The 17878-nt window shown below is 46.8% G+C and overlaps 7 protein-coding genes across 7 annotated transcripts; 3 read left to right on the top strand and 4 right to left on the bottom strand.

The window, feature by feature from the left end:
- Window positions 1-764: 764 nt before the first annotated feature.
- JR316_0000543 (uncharacterized protein) lies at window positions 765-2956 on the bottom strand (the record flags this gene model as incomplete). The annotated part of the gene is made up of 8 exons (XM_047886357.1): window positions 765-866; window positions 914-1377; window positions 1438-1539; window positions 1595-1729; window positions 1788-1884; window positions 1939-2378; window positions 2431-2742; window positions 2794-2956. 8 exons carry the CDS (start codon window positions 2954-2956, stop codon window positions 765-767), a joined length of 1815 nt encoding a protein of 604 aa, XP_047754103.1.
- A 209-nt stretch (window positions 2957-3165) lies between these two features.
- On the top strand, window positions 3166-3910 carry JR316_0000544 (Peptide-N(4)-(N-acetyl-beta-glucosaminyl)asparagine amidase; the record flags this gene model as incomplete). The annotated part of the gene is made up of 5 exons (XM_047886358.1): window positions 3166-3237; window positions 3289-3311; window positions 3379-3507; window positions 3555-3617; window positions 3676-3910. 5 exons carry the CDS (start codon window positions 3166-3168, stop codon window positions 3908-3910), a joined length of 522 nt encoding a protein of 173 aa, XP_047754104.1.
- A 260-nt stretch (window positions 3911-4170) lies between these two features.
- On the bottom strand, window positions 4171-5246 carry JR316_0000545 (Ribonuclease 3; the record flags this gene model as incomplete). The annotated part of the gene is made up of 4 exons (XM_047886359.1): window positions 4171-4274; window positions 4335-4797; window positions 4850-4966; window positions 5019-5246. 4 exons carry the CDS (start codon window positions 5244-5246, stop codon window positions 4171-4173), a joined length of 912 nt encoding a protein of 303 aa, XP_047754105.1.
- A 647-nt stretch (window positions 5247-5893) lies between these two features.
- Window positions 5894-10467, top strand: JR316_0000546 (Nucleoporin; the record flags this gene model as incomplete). Its single annotated transcript, XM_047886360.1, has 14 exons — window positions 5894-6010; window positions 6069-6327; window positions 6385-7673; window positions 7723-7817; window positions 7867-8206; window positions 8264-8417; window positions 8465-8541; window positions 8592-8687; window positions 8749-8862; window positions 8925-9111; window positions 9164-9839; window positions 9897-10108; window positions 10167-10334; window positions 10388-10467. The coding sequence occupies 14 exons, from the start codon at window positions 5894-5896 to the stop codon at window positions 10465-10467; spliced, it is 3864 nt and encodes a 1287-aa protein (XP_047754106.1).
- Window positions 10468-10615: 148 nt separating this feature from the next.
- Window positions 10616-11914, bottom strand: JR316_0000547 (Inorganic pyrophosphatase; the record flags this gene model as incomplete). Its single annotated transcript, XM_047886361.1, has 7 exons — window positions 10616-10653; window positions 10703-10812; window positions 10873-11037; window positions 11091-11365; window positions 11436-11689; window positions 11742-11780; window positions 11830-11914. 7 exons carry the CDS (start codon window positions 11912-11914, stop codon window positions 10616-10618), a joined length of 966 nt encoding a protein of 321 aa, XP_047754107.1.
- Window positions 11915-12249: 335 nt separating this feature from the next.
- JR316_0000548 (Gamma-tubulin complex component 4-like protein) lies at window positions 12250-14519 on the bottom strand (the record flags this gene model as incomplete). The annotated part of the gene is made up of 3 exons (XM_047886362.1): window positions 12250-12537; window positions 12597-13593; window positions 13648-14519. The coding sequence occupies 3 exons, from the start codon at window positions 14517-14519 to the stop codon at window positions 12250-12252; spliced, it is 2157 nt and encodes a 718-aa protein (XP_047754108.1).
- A 157-nt stretch (window positions 14520-14676) lies between these two features.
- On the top strand, window positions 14677-16944 carry JR316_0000549 (TBC1 domain family member 12; the record flags this gene model as incomplete). Its single annotated transcript, XM_047886363.1, has 7 exons — window positions 14677-15547; window positions 15602-15817; window positions 15912-16255; window positions 16316-16332; window positions 16385-16422; window positions 16485-16710; window positions 16764-16944. 7 exons carry the CDS (start codon window positions 14677-14679, stop codon window positions 16942-16944), a joined length of 1893 nt encoding a protein of 630 aa, XP_047754109.1.
- Window positions 16945-17878: the final 934 nt, after the last annotated feature.

Genomic DNA, 17878 nt, shown 5'->3' on the forward strand with positions numbered 1-17878 from the left:
AATGACATCACTCCCGTGCTCGCACAACCTCCGTTCATTTCACCGTTCGTCCACCAGATCCTCTTGCTCGTCTCGTCTTGACTCCAGATCGTCCTCTTCAATCGGTTCTATTTCTCTCCGATTCACTCTTTCCGCCGTCTGTCGCTATTCCAGGCTTGCTATCTCATACTGCCTCCGTTAGACAGCCAAAATGCTTCCCAGTCACAACATACACCTCACTGGCCTCGACTTTTTGTGGCGTCATACACCGCAACAGCATCAAATCATCTCCATCAAATACAAGCGGTATCTATACGGCACCTATTTTAGCTATCACTGCCACCAGCCCGAACAGATTCCCCCCGCCTTTTCATGTACAAATATACTTTGCGTATATCATCGTACATGAAGATCGGGACGAGGACGGCCATGACTGGAACTGCAATCGTCCAGAAGCTACGGTTCCCTCCAATCAGCATGCTTCAAACAGTCAGCAAACACGCCTTACAATACATCCGAGTGTGCATCGACGCTCCAGAACGGTGTAAAGTTCATTCCCTAAAAGATGAGGTCAACTTATCTCTGGTGTTTGCTTCAACATTAACTCACAAAGTATCCTGTGAGAAGGGTAAGAGGAAGGAAAATTATCGTAGCAAGTGTGAGTCGATTCCTGTTATCTGGTCGTAAGGATACTTCATATGTTATCTGAAATGCCTCACATCACAATATTCATCTCATAAGAGGCCACCTAGGATAAGTATCAAACTCATGTTCCTACAAACCATTCATGAACTGACATTGAATGCATAGTTGATCAGGTTTTCTGAAATCCCCGCAAACATATCCAAGCTCGTCAGGGCAAAATCCATATGGTCGCTGACATCCGCCTGTTTTTGGATCAGTAATACTCCTTCCAATGATCTCACTCACTCACCAAATAGACTTTGGCTTTATAGCTGAAATAGCCATGCACATTCGTACCTCCCTCTTTAGCTCGCTTGATCTTCTCCTGATCAATAGAATGCTGATGCTTTGTCGGATATCCACTCAGGCCGCTTGCTAGACTTGTAGCGCTATCCCCTTCGTTCAGATGCGAATCCCTAGAACCGTCATGCCTCGCGAAGTACTCGGCTTCAAACAGTTGTTTCAACCTTCTCTTTCTTTTGTGGGCCTGCAATGTCGCCTTCGAGTGCTTCTTTATATTGACATTCTGTTTCCCAGTTGCCTTACCTTCAGTTTCAATGGAATCAGTATCTGAAGAGCTCCCTATTTCCAGGGCAATGTTATCTGCTAGTGCACGAGATCTTTCCAGATCGTAGCGCCGCAGTCCATACACCATCGTTCTGATCGGCTCCAACGTTCTTTTGTGTAGTATGAGATCCCCGGATAATATGTGAACTGTAGCATGTGTTATCAGCATCCATTGAAGGAGTTATACAGAAACTGTCAGTGGCTTACGACTCCGAACGCTTCGCATTACAGGGTTTAGCAGAATGTCATGCTCCAGTTTGTCAATCTTGACTTGATATTCATCTACTATCTCCAAAACGCGGTCCACCACTGCGTATAAATAGTGGGCCAAACCAACTTTGGTAGCGTCAGGAATGGTACCCACCGAGATCAAGCAAGCTCTCTACGAGCAATGAGGCATCTTCCGATGTCCGTAACACTGAATCGACACGGTGCAGTCGTTCGGCAATCGGTGCGGTATAGTGTAGGTTCAGTGTAGGATGTATTGAAATGACAGTTCCTGTTTAGGAAAAAAAATTGCTCAAGTATTCGAAGAAGCATTGAATAAAACAACGTACCATCGTGCAACAGAAATATGAACATTGGGTCATGATTGACAAAAACGCGGTCACCTGCAGTCAACGCTCTGATTTGTCTTCGTTTTTCCTCTCTTGACTGAGGTCAATTATGAGATGTGATAGTTCAATATTATCAGGAAAACGGACCTACGGGACCAGCAATACCGCTCAGAGCACTGAATCTTTTTCTCAAGGAAGATGGCAAGACGTTGTTGACAGCCGTCTTCCCTTTGGCTCTAATAGTTTGCTGTTTGGGTACAGACGTCGTTGAGAATCCTAAGGCATCATTAGGTTTATCGGAAAGCATATACAGTGTACTCGATTCGAGAGAATTGTCCATTCCGCCTTCCTCGACATCAAACTTTTTCTGGTCAGGATCATCGGAGACCTCACGAGACAAATCTCCCAGACCGTTCGCACTTCCTTCTTCAGTGTATTGTGGCAATTCATTTGCTGTATTTCCCGTTGCATGTGGTAAGCTGAGTGTGTGACAGAGGACGCGGAGGAACAAATGTCCGGGGTAGTAGTCGGCTTTGGAATGAGTATGACCGCGTTCGTGCAAGATATCCTCCAAGGCGAGAGAGTGGAGATCTTTCCATAAGATTCAGAGAGAAGGCAGCAATTATATATCCACGTGACGTACTATATCTGAGCGCGATAGCACTCAATACACTCCAGTCAATGCCCCCAATGTTTATCCACCGAACCATGCGTGGAGGGATTTCGCCATGTTCGCGGGACTCGTCGACCTCTCTCTTTTTCAAGAAGCTAATCAGTCCAGCGTTGGTGAATCTCTGGAATGAAACATCTTCAGAGTCATAATCATATACTTCTATAACGCAATCTTGTTTGAAGTGACTGTACTCGGCGATAGAATCGCCACTTCGAGGATTGACTCCAGGTTCTGCACCAATGTGTTGCTCGTGATCATGGTGACGTTCCCTAGGATTTTGCGCTTATTTCTCTTTGATTAATAGCACGTTACGGAGTACGTGAAGAGGCTTACCCCAATGCGATGGTGGTGCCGTTAAACGGATTGGTCTGACAGGGGCCGACATGAACCGTGAAGAACCGTATTCAGGAGGCGAATGTGTTGATGACACCGGTTGTGAACTGTATGAGTTCGAAAGCCTATGCGAGTGGCTGCTTCCCCGAAAAGCTGGAGGCATTTGTGGTCGTGGTCGAGACCTGAGATCTTGAGAGTGGTGAAGATTGGGTGGATGCTCGTGCGTCATTGCGCGTTGATTGAGCGTCCCTGACGTGCCTGGACGGTACAAGCGGGCCGAGAAAGCCGACACTGAGGTGACTAATGTAAACGTATGAGCTTTCAGCTTCCACCTTGACATCCATCTCATCTTCTCAGTTATTTAATAATATTATGTCTATTACACATCTGACTTCCCTATCCCAACTCGACACAATCCTGTCCAAATCCAAAGACAAACTCTCCGTACGTCCGTTATTTGCTGTTGTGTTCAATGAACTAATCGAAATTGTTCAGGTCATTGACTTCCACGCATCCTGGTACGAAAGGATATACATGTCCTCTGGTGGCTCATGGCTTATTATATTATAATCCTAAATATTTTAGGTGTGGTCCATGCCATGCCATTGCACCCACCTTTGAGGCTTTGGCCAAGCAATACCCATCGGTCAACTTTCTAAAGTGCGACGTCGACGCCGTCTCTGATGTTGCACAGAAGTACAAAGTCACTGCCATGTAAACATTTTTATATCGCCCTTATCGTTATATTAACTATGCATCAGGCCTACGTTTGCCTTCTTGAAGGGAAATACCCAGATCGATACCCTGAGAGGTGCAGACAGGGCGTACGTGGGATCATTTTCTCTCCATACTGAACCACTCTCACATTTTTAAATTTCTCAGAGGACTCACTGAGAAAATCAGAAAACATGCGACCAGTTCAGGCAGTTCATCGGCAACAAGTGCATTCTCTGGCAAAGGCCGCACTTTGGGAGGTGAACCTGCCGCACCGGATGTTGCAGGAGAGGTTAAAGTAACGTTGGATAAGGCTTCACAAGGTCTCAACAGTCTCGATCCTCAATTGAAAGTATTGATGCTCCTTCTCGGTTTATATTTCATATTTTGGTTTTATGGGTGAAGAATGGCGTCGTGTGTACATACCGCCGAAAGATTTATTTTTAATACATACAATTTATTCATATTCCAGGAAGTACTGACCGACACAAGGCTGACATGTTGTTACATCCGCATACCGCGGAGGATGTTGGTAGAGAGAGAGCAGCAGAAAAGAGCAATGAAAAAAGTATGCACCTATATAGTTTCCAATCACGTAGGCTGTGAAGTAACGCAACTTCGACGACTTTGGAAGGGGGAACTACTTAGATTGTCACAATTTGACTAAGAAGGTCCCCATCCCATAGTCGTCCAAGCTTGTTTAGCCGCTTCTTCCTTTGCTATCTTCTGGCTCTTGCCAATACCGCGGCCATATTCGACTCCGTTGACTGAGAGTGAATCATTGATCCCTTAGAAAAATCGGCACTGTTTGAAATAAAGGTACTTACTAAAGCACTTGACGGTCCAGGTAGGCTGGTGAGAGGGTCCAACTTGATCTGCTGCATAGGTCACTTGAAGGCCTTTCTGAGCTGCAGTCTGGTTCACGAGAGCCAACGTTACCAGGCTCATCGATGAAGGTACAGTTGTCGGCGGATTTCCTGGAAGAGGAGGAGGAGGGAACGAGGGCTGAGGTGCATATATAGAAACAGGAGGTGCAGGAGGAGGACTTGCAAAACCTCCCATACTGGATTGACTAGAAGGAGGGGACGAATAACTTGCGGTTGAAAAGGAACCTTGGTAACCGACATGGCTCGGTGGCGGAGAACTACTATGGATACTGGGAGATGCTGCGTCAGGGAGCTTGACATCAACGCCAGGATCAATCAAACAAGATATCCAGGTCTGAATTACAGCAAGACCATTACGGATATAAAGGGCGCCTATGTATGTGCAGAAGTATTTGCGCAGTTCCTGAAAAATTGTGAGCCATGTTAGCTAATGAAATGGATAGCTGAGGTCGTACCTGTGGATCCTGCAAAACCTCAACTTTATCAGGAGAAATACGGAGTTTTTCCTTGAGGCCATACGCCTTGAGCCACGAGTCGATATTTTCATCTGACACGACTTCTGCTTTCCTAATCTGTAGCTCCTAGCGTCAGATCTCCAATACGCATGTTCTCCCTTCAACGCACCTCGATATCGCGAGCGGTCAACAAAGGCCTTCCAGAGAAAAGATGATAGGTGACCACCATATCAAGAACTTTGGATCCTAATTCCGCAAGGCGGTCGCTATCACCATAATCGTGGTTCATGACCGGATTTAATCGAAGGGACTGGTGCGTGAACACGTCTAGCATAAGGTCGACATCACCATCGATCTTGGGGATAGGGGGCAATCCCTCATGACCTAAAGAAGACATGGTAGAATAGTGGGAAACAAAGGGAATGGAGTCAAGAAAGCACAAGCTTTATATAGAGAAAGCAGTGGCAATGGTGGCAGAGTGGCACATCACAGAGTCTGCGTGGGAAGAATGCAAGATTTCTATTAATTACATTGGAGATCGATAAGAAGACAAGCGCTTAAATTCTCGGAGCCCTCTCCAGACATGCTGCGCAGACATTCCAAGATATTACGAATATATTTCTAGGTGACTGCTTGGTAGACGCCCAAATTAAACTTTTGGGCTACTTAATTCGTAATCTGATAAGATAAGATGGACAAACAAAGTCAAATTCACACCGACAAGTAAACGATCACGTGAAACTAAACTACAATGCCGTTGAAAGGCGAGCAACTTTGACCACAATTCCAGTATACAAACACTTGGTTCACAGGTTCCAAGGCTAAAGCTTTTACCTTCTGACTCTCCAAACCATCGTCAGGCACGTCATTTGGATATACGTGGTGGTCGGTTGTTCAAGCTCACGTTTACCCTAACGAATCTTCTTCAATCTCCAGTGGGCTAGCCTGGATTATCCCCGTACCCACCAGCCTGGGGAGCTTTCCGTGGCCGAACACTACTGGTTAACATAGAGTGCGCACAATTACTGTGCACTGGGCCAACTAATGTCCACACCTATTTCCGGTGCAAAGAAAGCACCCTCCAACCCATTGATCCCCGAAAAGTATCTCGATGTACCTACACAAAGGCTATATTTTCTGAGCCTCGGTCTACTGTGCCAGGTTAGTTGCCCAAACTATGTTACCCTAATTTTACTCAGCTTTGTCTGTTGTACTGCAGTCTATCAAAATTTTGGACTTTGTATGGTCGCTAGCAGCATCCGATGGGCGTCTGACGACATGTCGGAAGTGGCTTTTCTTCGATCTCGCCTATTGCGTTGTGCTATCTCAACTTCGAATCCCTCGGCTAACCTATAGCAAGGCCAGCGTGATTCTACAGATATGTTCCCTGTGGTTCTTGGATGCGTTGTTGTTTGGAGGGATCAGCATCAACGCACCTGCGCTCCTCGGCAGTATTGCATTGACATCACAAGTGCAAGGTATTATCCACATCATCATAGAAATTAAATCTTCATGCTCATGTAAATGTTTCCTAGCACCGGACGTTTCACTATTCCGTGGACTTATTGCGCCTCTAAGCTTTGGGATGATATCGTCAGCACCGAATTCTGGAGACCCACATCTTCTTGGCCAACACACTGTTCGAATGTCTCCAATCAGTACAGCCCATCTTAATCCCGAAAATTTAAACTTTTGTTTGCCATCGTCCAATACGCACATCCTTCTTCCCATTGTTCTCAACAACACCAATGTTGTTGGTTTAAAGTACTCTTTAACACCGCTAGGCTATGATGAGGATGGTGTCGGGAAGGTGGAAATCCACGAGGTGAATGCCAAGGCTTTGAAGTCAGCAGAAGATCTCTATAAAAAGGAAATGATGGTAGCAGCTCAATCGGGTCCTAGCTTGAACTTCGAGGATGAATATGATGAATATGATGACGACGACGACACAGAAGCACAAGGCATTCATACCACACTTCAGCAAACTCAATCTCTCATTCACATTGCAGTTTCCCGTGCCGGAGTCATTCGCTTAGAGCAAGTTTACGATTCTTCCAATGTCGAGGCACGACTAGTTGTCTCAAAAGCTGTGGTCGTTCCCTGTCCCAGCGTAGAATTTGCAGAAGATGAAGGGTCAGCCAAACAAAATATCCGATGCGCTGGTCAGGAATCACATCCAGAGCTAAAAATTAACGTGCATGGAGTACCACCATTAAGTCTGCGCTGGCTAAAGACTGTCAATGGGCATCGAGAACAATTCTTGGTCGAGGGCATAGAAGGAGAGCACAAAGATAAAAAAAGACGTCATAGCGAGGTTACATCCTCTGATGTTAAAGAACCAACAACTGCGTTGGTTCTGTCAAGAGTTCCAGATGCTCAAAAGGTTTCAATACCACTAACTGTAACTCTTGAGAAAGCTGGAACATATCTCTATGCTTTGGAAGAAATAACGGACGGTGTTGGAAACACGGTGCGCATGGGATATGAATCTACAACTGCGGAGCCCAACTTTGTCAGCAAGACCAAAACAACCCGATCCTTCACGGTCCTTCAAAAACCTGCAGTTTCATTCTCGGGCTGCACTATTGACTCTCCAACGAAACTGACGGTAGGAGAAGAAAAGTACCTTAAGGTCACAGCAATCAAGGCGGATCTTTTCGACGCACCTTGGGATATCACTCTGAATTATCGCCCCCCGATTGATGGTGACGTCAAACGCGGGAAACCATGGAACAAAAACTTCAAGATCAAAGCTGGTGAAACAGGATTAAGTGTGCCTGCATACGCTCCGGGAGAATACAGATTGCTCTCTGTCAAAGGCAAAGTGGGTGTCTTCATGTTGCTTCAATTTGTATCTTACCCTTCCAATCCAGTACTGTACAGGAACTGTTATGGCCCCCGACGCGTGTAAGGTTGTGCAAGTGCCAATGCCATCCGCCGAGATTGAATGGAAACGGATCCATGAATGGTAATCAATCTCTGTTAGGAGAATTCAATCATATTAACATTATCTTCAGCTCAGGAGATACAGGCATTTCTTCGACGATCATATTGCACGGAACCCCTCCCTTCATGGTTTATTACACTGTTAAGCGAGACAATGAACCGGCGCGTGAAATTGCGAAGAGGTTCCACTCTTCTCGCAACGAATTAACTTTCCAGCCCGAAAGCAGTGGTCACTATACTTTCACTTTCACAGCCATCACCGATGCACACTACACGAAGAAGATAGAACTGGACGGCCCGAGCATCGAGCAGATGATACATCCCGTTGCGTCAGCCGACTTCAGTGCGGATAAAAAGCATATCATCACCACTTGCTGGGGAGACTTCGTTGACGTGGATGTTGATCTAAGAGTATGTGTGCTGGCTTTGACATCTGCGTAACCTGATCCAATTTCGTTCAATCTCAAGGGGACTGGTCCATGGAATCTTGAGGTGCAAATCATTGGACCAGAAAATACTGAAACGCTCCAGATCCCAAATATTAGTCAAAAAAGAAGAACTCTCAAACTCCCTATCCCTAAAGAACTCCTACGAAATAGCGGAAACTTTGAGATCAATCTATGTGAGTTGGTTTTGCTGCTTGTCAGGTAGATTGCTTAAATGTTGCAGTAAATGTTGAGGATGCATCTAAGTGTAAGAGACCGCTGACCGTGGCACCGCTCAAAGCAATCGTCAAAAGAGTAGTGGTGCGTCTTTTTTGTAACTTTCGAAAAGCTTTCTATTGAGTAGTTTATAGCCCACTGCACGCTTTTATGGCAAAGAGTCTGAGCGGCGAATAGTGGTAACTGAGAACGAACCAGTGGATCTTCCTCTGCGCTTGACAGGAGAGAAAGTGAGATTATATATCTTGATGTGTCATCATAATGGGCAGTTGTGCTTACGCCTCCTTTAAGCCCTGGTGGATTGAATACCGCAAAGTGGGTACTGGCGATGTCAAACGTCTCCGGGCGCCAGACGTAAACGCAAACATTCAAGTCAGGGAAAAGGGTGTATATGAACTTGTTTCAGTAAGAAACAATCTTTGTACAAGGTATACATCGGACATCGATATTGATGATTCATATTCCAGGTTTTCGACTCAGAATGCAAGGGTACAATCGCAGAAGACTCGTCGACATATACAGTTGAATGGATTCCTAGACCGTCTGCCCAACTGGCTCCGTCAACCCCTGCTACTTTCGATGTTTACAATGGTTCCCATATCCTCCGGCCAATTTGCGAAGGCACGAATGACCATGTCGACCTTGATTTAACAGGTACCATCCGCCACAATGTCTATCAAGATATCATGACTGATCGTTTCCAAAGGCAGACCTCCTTTCCAGATCATGTACAATATTGCACAGAACGGTGAATCCGGTGGAACAAAAATCATGGGAGAGCCCGTGTTCAATAGCATACAGCCTCGCACTAGGTTCCAGTTGCACACTTCCACAGCGGGAAGGATGTATTATGAAGTCAAACAAATCGGCGACGCTGCATATCCTTTGTCCAAGAGCAAAGACATGGTCATTCCTCGCTCCCAAAGACTTTTGTTCGAGCAGCAGGTTTCAATCCGGCCTTCCGCTCGCTTCAAAAATCGTAACCGTCTCTCATACTGTCTTAACGATGCATTGGTCCCTTTGGATACAGCAGCGGACGGGGCGGTGGTTTTGGAAGGCACTCCTCCGTTCACTCTGGAGTTATCCATCAAGAACATCGCTGCTAGCCATGTCGACAAAACGACAATCCAGATCCCAACGAACACCTGGAGACTTGATGTTCCTTCCTATACTTTTACTTCTATTGGCCCTCACTTAATCACTATCGAAAAGGTGTCCGATGCTTCAAATTGCGAACAAGCTGCTCTGGATCCACTGTTACGCTCGACTTGGGTGGATGTTGCAGAGACGGCTGCTATAATACCATTTGAGCGGCGCGAAGACATTTGTGTCGGAGACGTTACACGATTCCAACTCGAAGGCATTCCTCCATGGACTATATCGTGAGTCCGTAGATAGCTACCGGTTGTCATTCTGTCTTACATGCTCCTTTATTGTAGATATCAAGTGAACGGAAAATCACTCACGCAAACCGTGAAAACTTCTCCCTTCTCTATTGTCCAACAACAACCGGGTTTGTTTACGGTTAGCAGCATTGCTCACCAGCAGAAGATGTGCAAAGCCGCCGTCGCGGATCTTCGATTTACGGTTCATCCACTTCCTTCGGCCCAAGTTGGTCATGGAAAGAAGATATTCCAGGACATACACGAAGGCAAGTTCTCTATACTTAGCTTCATTGTCAAACATCTACTCACAGGCATTTTTTCTAGGCGATCAAGCGGAAATAGTGTTTACACTCATCGGAGAGCCGCCATTCACATTCACATATCAAAGATCTGAACTACCCTCTAAGAAAGGGGTACCTGGGAAGGTACTCGAAACCCATACCGTGTCTCGTGTGCAAACCAACGAATATTCTATATTCTCTGCCCTGGAAGGTACGATTGTTTCTGACAAACTAGCTAGAATTTTATCTCATGCCATTATCCAGGAACATGGACCGTAACATCTATATCAGATCGGTACTGTCGCTACCCCGCACAGCCAGACGCATCGGTAGAAAAGCAATGAGTGGTGATCACAAGTGTTTAACTCATTGATAGGCATTGTACCATATACATAGTTCGATTCAATTTAATTGCATCTTGAGTAAATGATTGCACCCTGTATAATACTTGCAGTCCAAAAAGGCCGTTCTATTTTATAATTTGCGCTAGCTTTAGACTTGGGCAGAGGAAATGTAGAACCATTTGGACACTATACTCTGTGTTAGCATGATTGCGGTGTTCAGGAAAACAAGTCATACCAGAAGGATCGATGGGGGCAGCAGGCCTTCCTGAAGCAGGGGGGAGGCTGGTGTAGGAAGGGTCGTCCCTGCGGACAAAGCCAGGCGAATTTTCGATGGTAATATTACGGCTATATCGAATATACGTTATAGATCAGCAGCTCCAGCAGGCGCAAGAAAACGACACTTACATAGAAAGATCGTAGGACGGGGTTTTGGCCGGAGATTCACCAGTGATCAAACGGCGCCAGGCTTCGTGGCACTCGTGAATGATCTCGGTGGCGTACTTTTTATTTTTGGCCTCGCCGGAAAAGGCGAAAATGTTTTCAGGCTTTCCATCGGGAATTTTGTAGATCCTACATAAAGAAAAATTTAAACACTTGTAAAATTCATGGTCAAAACGTCCTACCTGAACCATTCGTTAGTGGCTCGGATGAGGCCAGGCAGATGCCTTTCGACATCCTCGATGTCGTTTAGCTTGGAAGCCAAGGGGTCGAGCACGTCGACGACGATGACCTTCCAGTCAGTCTCACCTTCGTCGAGGAGAGCCATGATGCCGAGGACCTTGACCTGCTTGACCTGGCCGACGTAACCGACCTGCTCGCCGATCTCGCAGACATCAAGGGGATCATTGTCACCCTTGGCCTTGGTCTCGGCGTGCTGTTGAGAGGGGTCCTCCCAGGTCTACAAAGGAACAGATTTGAGGCGATAAGCGCTAATGACGGCCGAAACCGATCGCGATTTGTACACATACCTGGGGGAAGGCGCCGTAGTTCCAGATGTAGCCGTGGTGAGGGAAACAGTTCCTCACGTAGCGAAGCTTGCCACGCTTAATATCCTGCTTGATGGGATTGAAGGGCTCCTCCTTGGAGATTTCCATTTTTGCGTTGGTCCAGCGGGGGACCTCGACGATCATGTTGAGGATGCCATTGCTCTGGTCGGCGAAGAGAGGTATGTCGTGGAAGCTTGAGACGACGGAGCCATTCTGCTCGATGAAGACGCGATGCTCTATCGATTTGATCAGATCTAGTCAGCTACGACGGAGAGCAAAGATGCTCACCAAGGGTATTGGCAGCGCCGATGAGACGAGGAGTGTACGCTGTATGAAGCGTCAGCTCAAGGCAGAATAAGAAAAGGAAGGGAAATACCGGAAGACATGGTGGATGGATTCGAAGAGGAAACGAATCTGAGTTGTTGGTTAAGACGCTGTACTGTGTTTGGCCCAAAGGTCATAGGGCGGTAGATTGGTATACTCTGTGTTTTCGTCAAGTCATTATTGCACCATACTCTGCATTTATTTCCCACAAACCTTGGGTTCAACCGCGTGGACGAGCGGCCTCCACAAGCCTCTAAATACATTCATATATACTTCCTTTGCCCCCTATTTCAATCCAATTTCACGAACGAGTCTAAGGTGCGGAAGAAACAGGATCGGCTTTCCACAATACTTTTGCCGGAATTATCACATCCTTTTCCACTAAATTACCACATCAGGAATAGTTAACTTGACAGGGGCGCGACGCGTCGACATTTACATACAAAAAATACATGCTATTTTACACAGACTGTCAAGCAAGTCCACCCTCAGCCAGTATGTTGGCCTCTCTGCCCCGGCTTTTGCGCAGCTTGGAGAGTTCTCCGTTGAAATCTAATCGCAACAGCAGCCTTTCAACGTGCCGCCGACTGTGATCCGTGTCTCCGTCCGAGATTTTTCTAGATAAATTGTGCGTCGTCTGGTTCACCATGCTAGCCCCAATGATGCCCGACTTTGAGGCGTCAGCTGCAGTCGAAAATTGTTGTTGCGACATTGACCAAGTCAGCGTTTCGTAAAATGACTCCAACAATCCGCGTAATGTCTGTTCAGGAGGTAAGCAGTCATCCCTGAATGATTTGCAAAAAAAAATTGTGAACAAACCTCATCGATCTCCGAGACAACCGACCAACGTTCCTTGACTAGGGCTCCCACCTCATCATCACTGTCGCCTCTAAGACTGCCTTCAAATAGCAGCGCTGGCAAAACATCTCCGCCCCAGCGCTCTACAAGAGCGACAAAGCGCTCACACACGTCCAAAATCTGTCGCATGATGGCCGTAATGTTGGTGTTGGTTAACAAGCAACCGTCCAGCAAACGTGTAAGATAGCTGGTATGTATTATCCGGAGGGTATTAAAATCCAAACGAGATGAGGCGGATTGTTGGGATATGTGGGCATCTGCCGTCTTTACATTCTGCGCCTCCTGTCTTCGCTTGTCCAGTAGTTCCTTCAGTTTGCGAAATTCCACGTCAATGACATCCATCATAACGTATCCTAGAAGAGTATCCAAAAACCAGCTCATATCTCTCACCACCCCCCACCCACACCTCAGCATCTGAACTCTTGACTGGTGATCTTCGGCAGTGCCACCTTCACTCAAGCCCGTCCACCGCCGTCGGGCACGTTGGGCATTAGAAAGCGAGCTCCAACATGTGTGGACTCTTGTGTGTGTTTTGCGCAGCGCAGAAAGAAAAGAAAATAGCGTCGAATAGACTGTTAAATCAGCCCGATCGAGAAAGAGATCCAGAGGCCATGATATGTTGTATGAAAGTAACAATGTGGTGCCGAGAAGATGGTTATCAAAAAGAGAACCGCTGGCCTGAGCAACAGGTTGTGTCGGTGGAGCAGGGTCATTGGTCAATGAAGGAAGAAGGGGGCGCAAAGGCCCGGCAGGAAGTATGAAGCGTAAGCGAGTTAAGTATGGATCATGCTGAGCTGTGGTACCTAGAGATGCACGCAGTATGGCAAGATTAAGGTCCTGTTCCCGAATCATGGAAGCCGATCCTGAGCGAGAGGTAAGACGCGACATGATCAAACGCTCGAATTCACGGATGAGTGATAAGCTGAATTCCCCGTTACGAATAAGAAAATAGTTTGCTCTGGATAGTATTTGCGTAAGAAATAACGCGATATTATCGAATGCTCGTGCTCACAATGAATCCACTGCATCGTCGACATCCTTCTTCGTCAGGACGTTGACCCAGAGCCATTCGCCCACATCAGTCCGTATCTGCGAGATGACGAGATCAAATGCATGTTGATCCTCAGGAAGAACCCCCTCCAACAAAGCAGTATGCTCTACTGCAAGGTTTCTGGGAGGTTGTTTTTGCCATTTCACCGCTTTGACTGTTGCAATCGCACGACCCACGTAGGCGATTGAGTCGTACGACTGAGGTGATACGCACGATGGTATTGATCCTGTCACGAGCGTAAGATCTTTCCCAGCAAGCGGATCCACCGGTGACAGTGATCCATGTACCAGAAATGCGGTTAGCTGCGTTCGCCACACTCGTTGAACGGCAACAGATATTCGTTCCAGTATGCTGGCGATTCGATGCACGCCCGTCTTCGACCGAGCGACAAGTAGATCAATCAATGGACCTGGTTTCCAGTCTTTCTCAGTTTCGACATCGTTAACGAGAGTTACAAGGGCAGCCAGAGGCGCGTCCCATTCTGAGAATATAGAACGCAAGGCTGAGAGAGGAACAAATGCACCATTTGCAACAAGAGCAGAATCGCGTCTTAGAACCTTGGTTTCTGTTTCAATGACCAATGATTCGTAATCCTCCTTGAGAATATGGCTCAATGTCGCGCAAAGCGCGCAGATATAGCGCGACGGTGAGCGCGACAGATTGACGCATGCTGATTTGATTTTACGGTACCGATAGGCGATCAGACCGAGTGCCTCTAGGGTTTGCTGCTCTCCAGGATGCAGTAGGGGGGCGATAGCGGGATTGAGGGTGTAGCCAGTGGGAAACAGGGAAGAGGAATGACCTGCGAGGACGAGGAGGACCTCGGCGATCATGGTGAATGAGGCGAGTGTGACAGGGTTGGCTTGGGAAACACGTCGGTCACGGAGGTCCTTAGCATGTCACGGCAGTACAGTGAGCGGCATAGCTACCGACTCGGACTGAGATGGACTGCGCTATAATAACTGTTACTCGACTCTATCCATAACATCCATGACTTCCCCGGCTGGCCCTGCTCTCTCTCACCTTCCTACTCCCCTCAACCTCCCACACTTTAATGATGACGACGACGATGTCTTCGACGACAAGGACGATGACTTGACCGTCCCCTTGCCTTATGTGTTTTCCCCAGATGCCATCCGGGAAGAGATGGCCAGGCATATTCCAGAGATGGAGGAGACCTGGGGAGAACACGAAAGCGTAGCATCCGCTGCTGAATCCTCTAGCGATCAGAATGCATCTGTGTCGACCCTCAATATCGACTCAGACACCCCTCCAGACGGCCATCCTCTCGAGTCCTCACTGTCTGCCCATTTCTCTCGAATATCCCTAACCACGCCTTCTGATGAGCACCCACCCCAAAGTCTTTCTAATTCCGGTGATGAATCTCCGTCTAATGGTCATCAAATATCTGACGAGCACTATGATTCTCTCGACACACCTACCCATCCGCCGCCACAAGATACACCTCCAACTACACCTCCCCAAACACCCCCGCAGCATGATAGAAATATATCAGAACCGTATCCATCTAGACTTACACCCCCCACGAGTGCGCCTTTACCTAGATTGCATTTGTCAGAAGATTCACCTCCCACATCGGCTTCACTATCCACATCACATTCGGCTAGCTCTTTCTCCTCTCTTCCCCCGATACCACCGGCATCTGCTGCAGTACCACATAGTAATGAACTTCTGACTGAAGCCCCTCGAAATCCTAAAGCTCGCCGATCTCTTGGTCCAAGTGTATTTGAGAAAGTTCGTAGCAAAACTAGGCCCGTCTTCCTACCACCAAAACCTAAGAGTGAAGATGCAAAACACCTTGCAGACTGGCAAGAAATGATGAAACAGAGTCGTTTGAAAGGTGCGTAATACTTTATCTTATCGCTTTTACCATAACGTCAAGACCCATATCTAGCCGAGAAACGTCGTAAGGCCTTTCAAGAACGTCGACTGGCTCGTGAGAAGGCTATCGAAGAAAACCTACACATCTGGGAGCATGAAATTCTTCCAGACTGGAGGGTAGTGCACAAAAACGCCCGTTTACGCAAACTATGGTGGCAAGGTATTCCAACGAAACTACGAGCACCCTTATGGGAAAAGGCGGTGGGTAACGAGTTAGCTTTGAGCAAAGGTACCCCTCAGTTGACAGACGGATGTGTCATTTACTCATTGATATCAAACCTGCTTCTGACGAATTGGTTATCCTTTGGAAATATGGCACCTAGATCATTACCGCACCTGCTTGTCCCGAGCTAAGCGCGCGCTAACGTCCGGTGTATTCCCTCAGGCTACACTTGGTATGATTGAAGAAGATATATCGACCACCCTTCCTGCGGTGCATATCTTCAATAAAGAAACTGGTCCTATGTATCCCGACCTAAAAGACATGCTCTATGCATGGGTTGTGTCGCGTAGCGACGAGGGTCTGGGATACACATTCGGCGCTGCGAAGATTGCCGCAATGCTGTTGATCAACATGCCCTCTCAGCAAGCTTTTATTGTAATGCGCAATCTTTTAGAACGGCATTGTATGCGAAGCTTTTTTGGTGGCGAGCGATCTAAGGACGATGTTGGTTATATTTAGTCATTTAAAGATTATTTACTGACTGCCAACTCGATGTTACTGTAGGTGGAAGCATACTATAGGTAAATACAGAGATGGATCCTACGTCGAGCCCAAAGCTCACTCTTCTCCAAGAATCTTTGACACATTGCTCGCTGACGGGATGCCGAAGAGTGAGTTTGGGTATTATAGCCATTTATATCTATTCTGAACAATTACGGTGATTACCTTCAAGTTTACTTTAACTTCAAGCAACACCAGGTATCACCCGGTGCCTATTTGCCAGACTGGGTGATATCACTGTTTCTGGACCACTTGCCATTTGAAGCATGTGCTCGTATTTGGGATGTGTTGATGCTCGAGGGAGATTCCTTCCTCTATAGGGCATGCCTAGGAATTCTCGCTGTTTTGGAACCGCGCTTGTTTTTCCCGGACAAGAAAGAATTACTGGAGCTACTCAAGTGTGATATTTTGCGTGGTTTATTAGGATCAAACTAACAGAACAACTGAACAGGGGTGAAAATAAAGCTGCAATTGAGGTGGCCAAGCGAGAAGGGCGGTCACTGATCGGTGGAAAGTACGAGATCTATGGAGTCGATGAAGAAACATTATGGGATCGAATCGATAGCATGGAGGATTGGTGGAAAGAAAGCACTTGGACACGGTTAATCCAAAGAGAGCTTCCAGATATTTAGCACCACACCTCTTGTAGGGCCATGCTCTTATTGTGATTTCATTGACTTATGACCCGCCAGAAACTTGAAAATGACACCTTGTGGTTGCAATAGATTGTAATGAGGTGGATTGGACACGGCGCAAGGTCTTTTTTTCATTATGAAAAGTCTAGAGTGTCAGATCACCCCGAAATAGAACTTGAAACGGAACCCCTATTTGCTGTGCGCCTTGTTTGGCTTTGTGTCGCCACGCGTCTCGGCTCGTCTCGCCATTGCCACGCTCACCGTTATGGCAATGAAGAGATGTTCGCGATTGTACTCGACCTATGTGTAGTGTTATGTCCAACATATCTTATGATATCAAGCACATTATGTGACAACAAACATCGGAATATGACACATTGGAATGGTCTAGGGCGCTGTCAGACAGGTCTGCGATGAGGATCTAGTTTCTTCACCCCTCATGCATTGGACGGGTATAAAATCGTCTGTCGACCTCATGCAACATCATTCCAAGTCCCCCACACTTTATCGAGTCTACTCGCATACTCAAACACAAAAGTTTGTCGCCTGCGCAATCCAATCACCCAATAATTGTTTCGACATGTACAATCTCATCCTTGCCCGCAGAAAGGTGTGTGGATCACTTTGCTTAAAGCATCTTACCGATAAACTGATTATACTTTTAGACACTTCTTCTTTGGGGTAGCATCGAAGCCTTTCTCGGCGGCCTTGCCTGGCAATCATACCGAAAGCCATTGAAGTACGTGCTCTTCTTTTCTTGTAGTCGGTCCCTCGATTTCTAAACTGGTCATCACATAGCACCAATATGCCCCAGTTGCGAAACAATCGCAGGCCCTCATGATGGGTACAAAACCTCACACGACACGACCTATCTTGGATGTAGATTTATTTTTCAGAGATCACTGTACTTTACCACCATTGCATTGCCGCT

This window comes from Psilocybe cubensis, chromosome 1 (assembly GCF_017499595.1).
Source record: "Psilocybe cubensis strain MGC-MH-2018 chromosome 1, whole genome shotgun sequence".
NCBI lineage: Eukaryota > Fungi > Basidiomycota > Agaricomycetes > Agaricales > Agrocybaceae > Psilocybe > Psilocybe cubensis.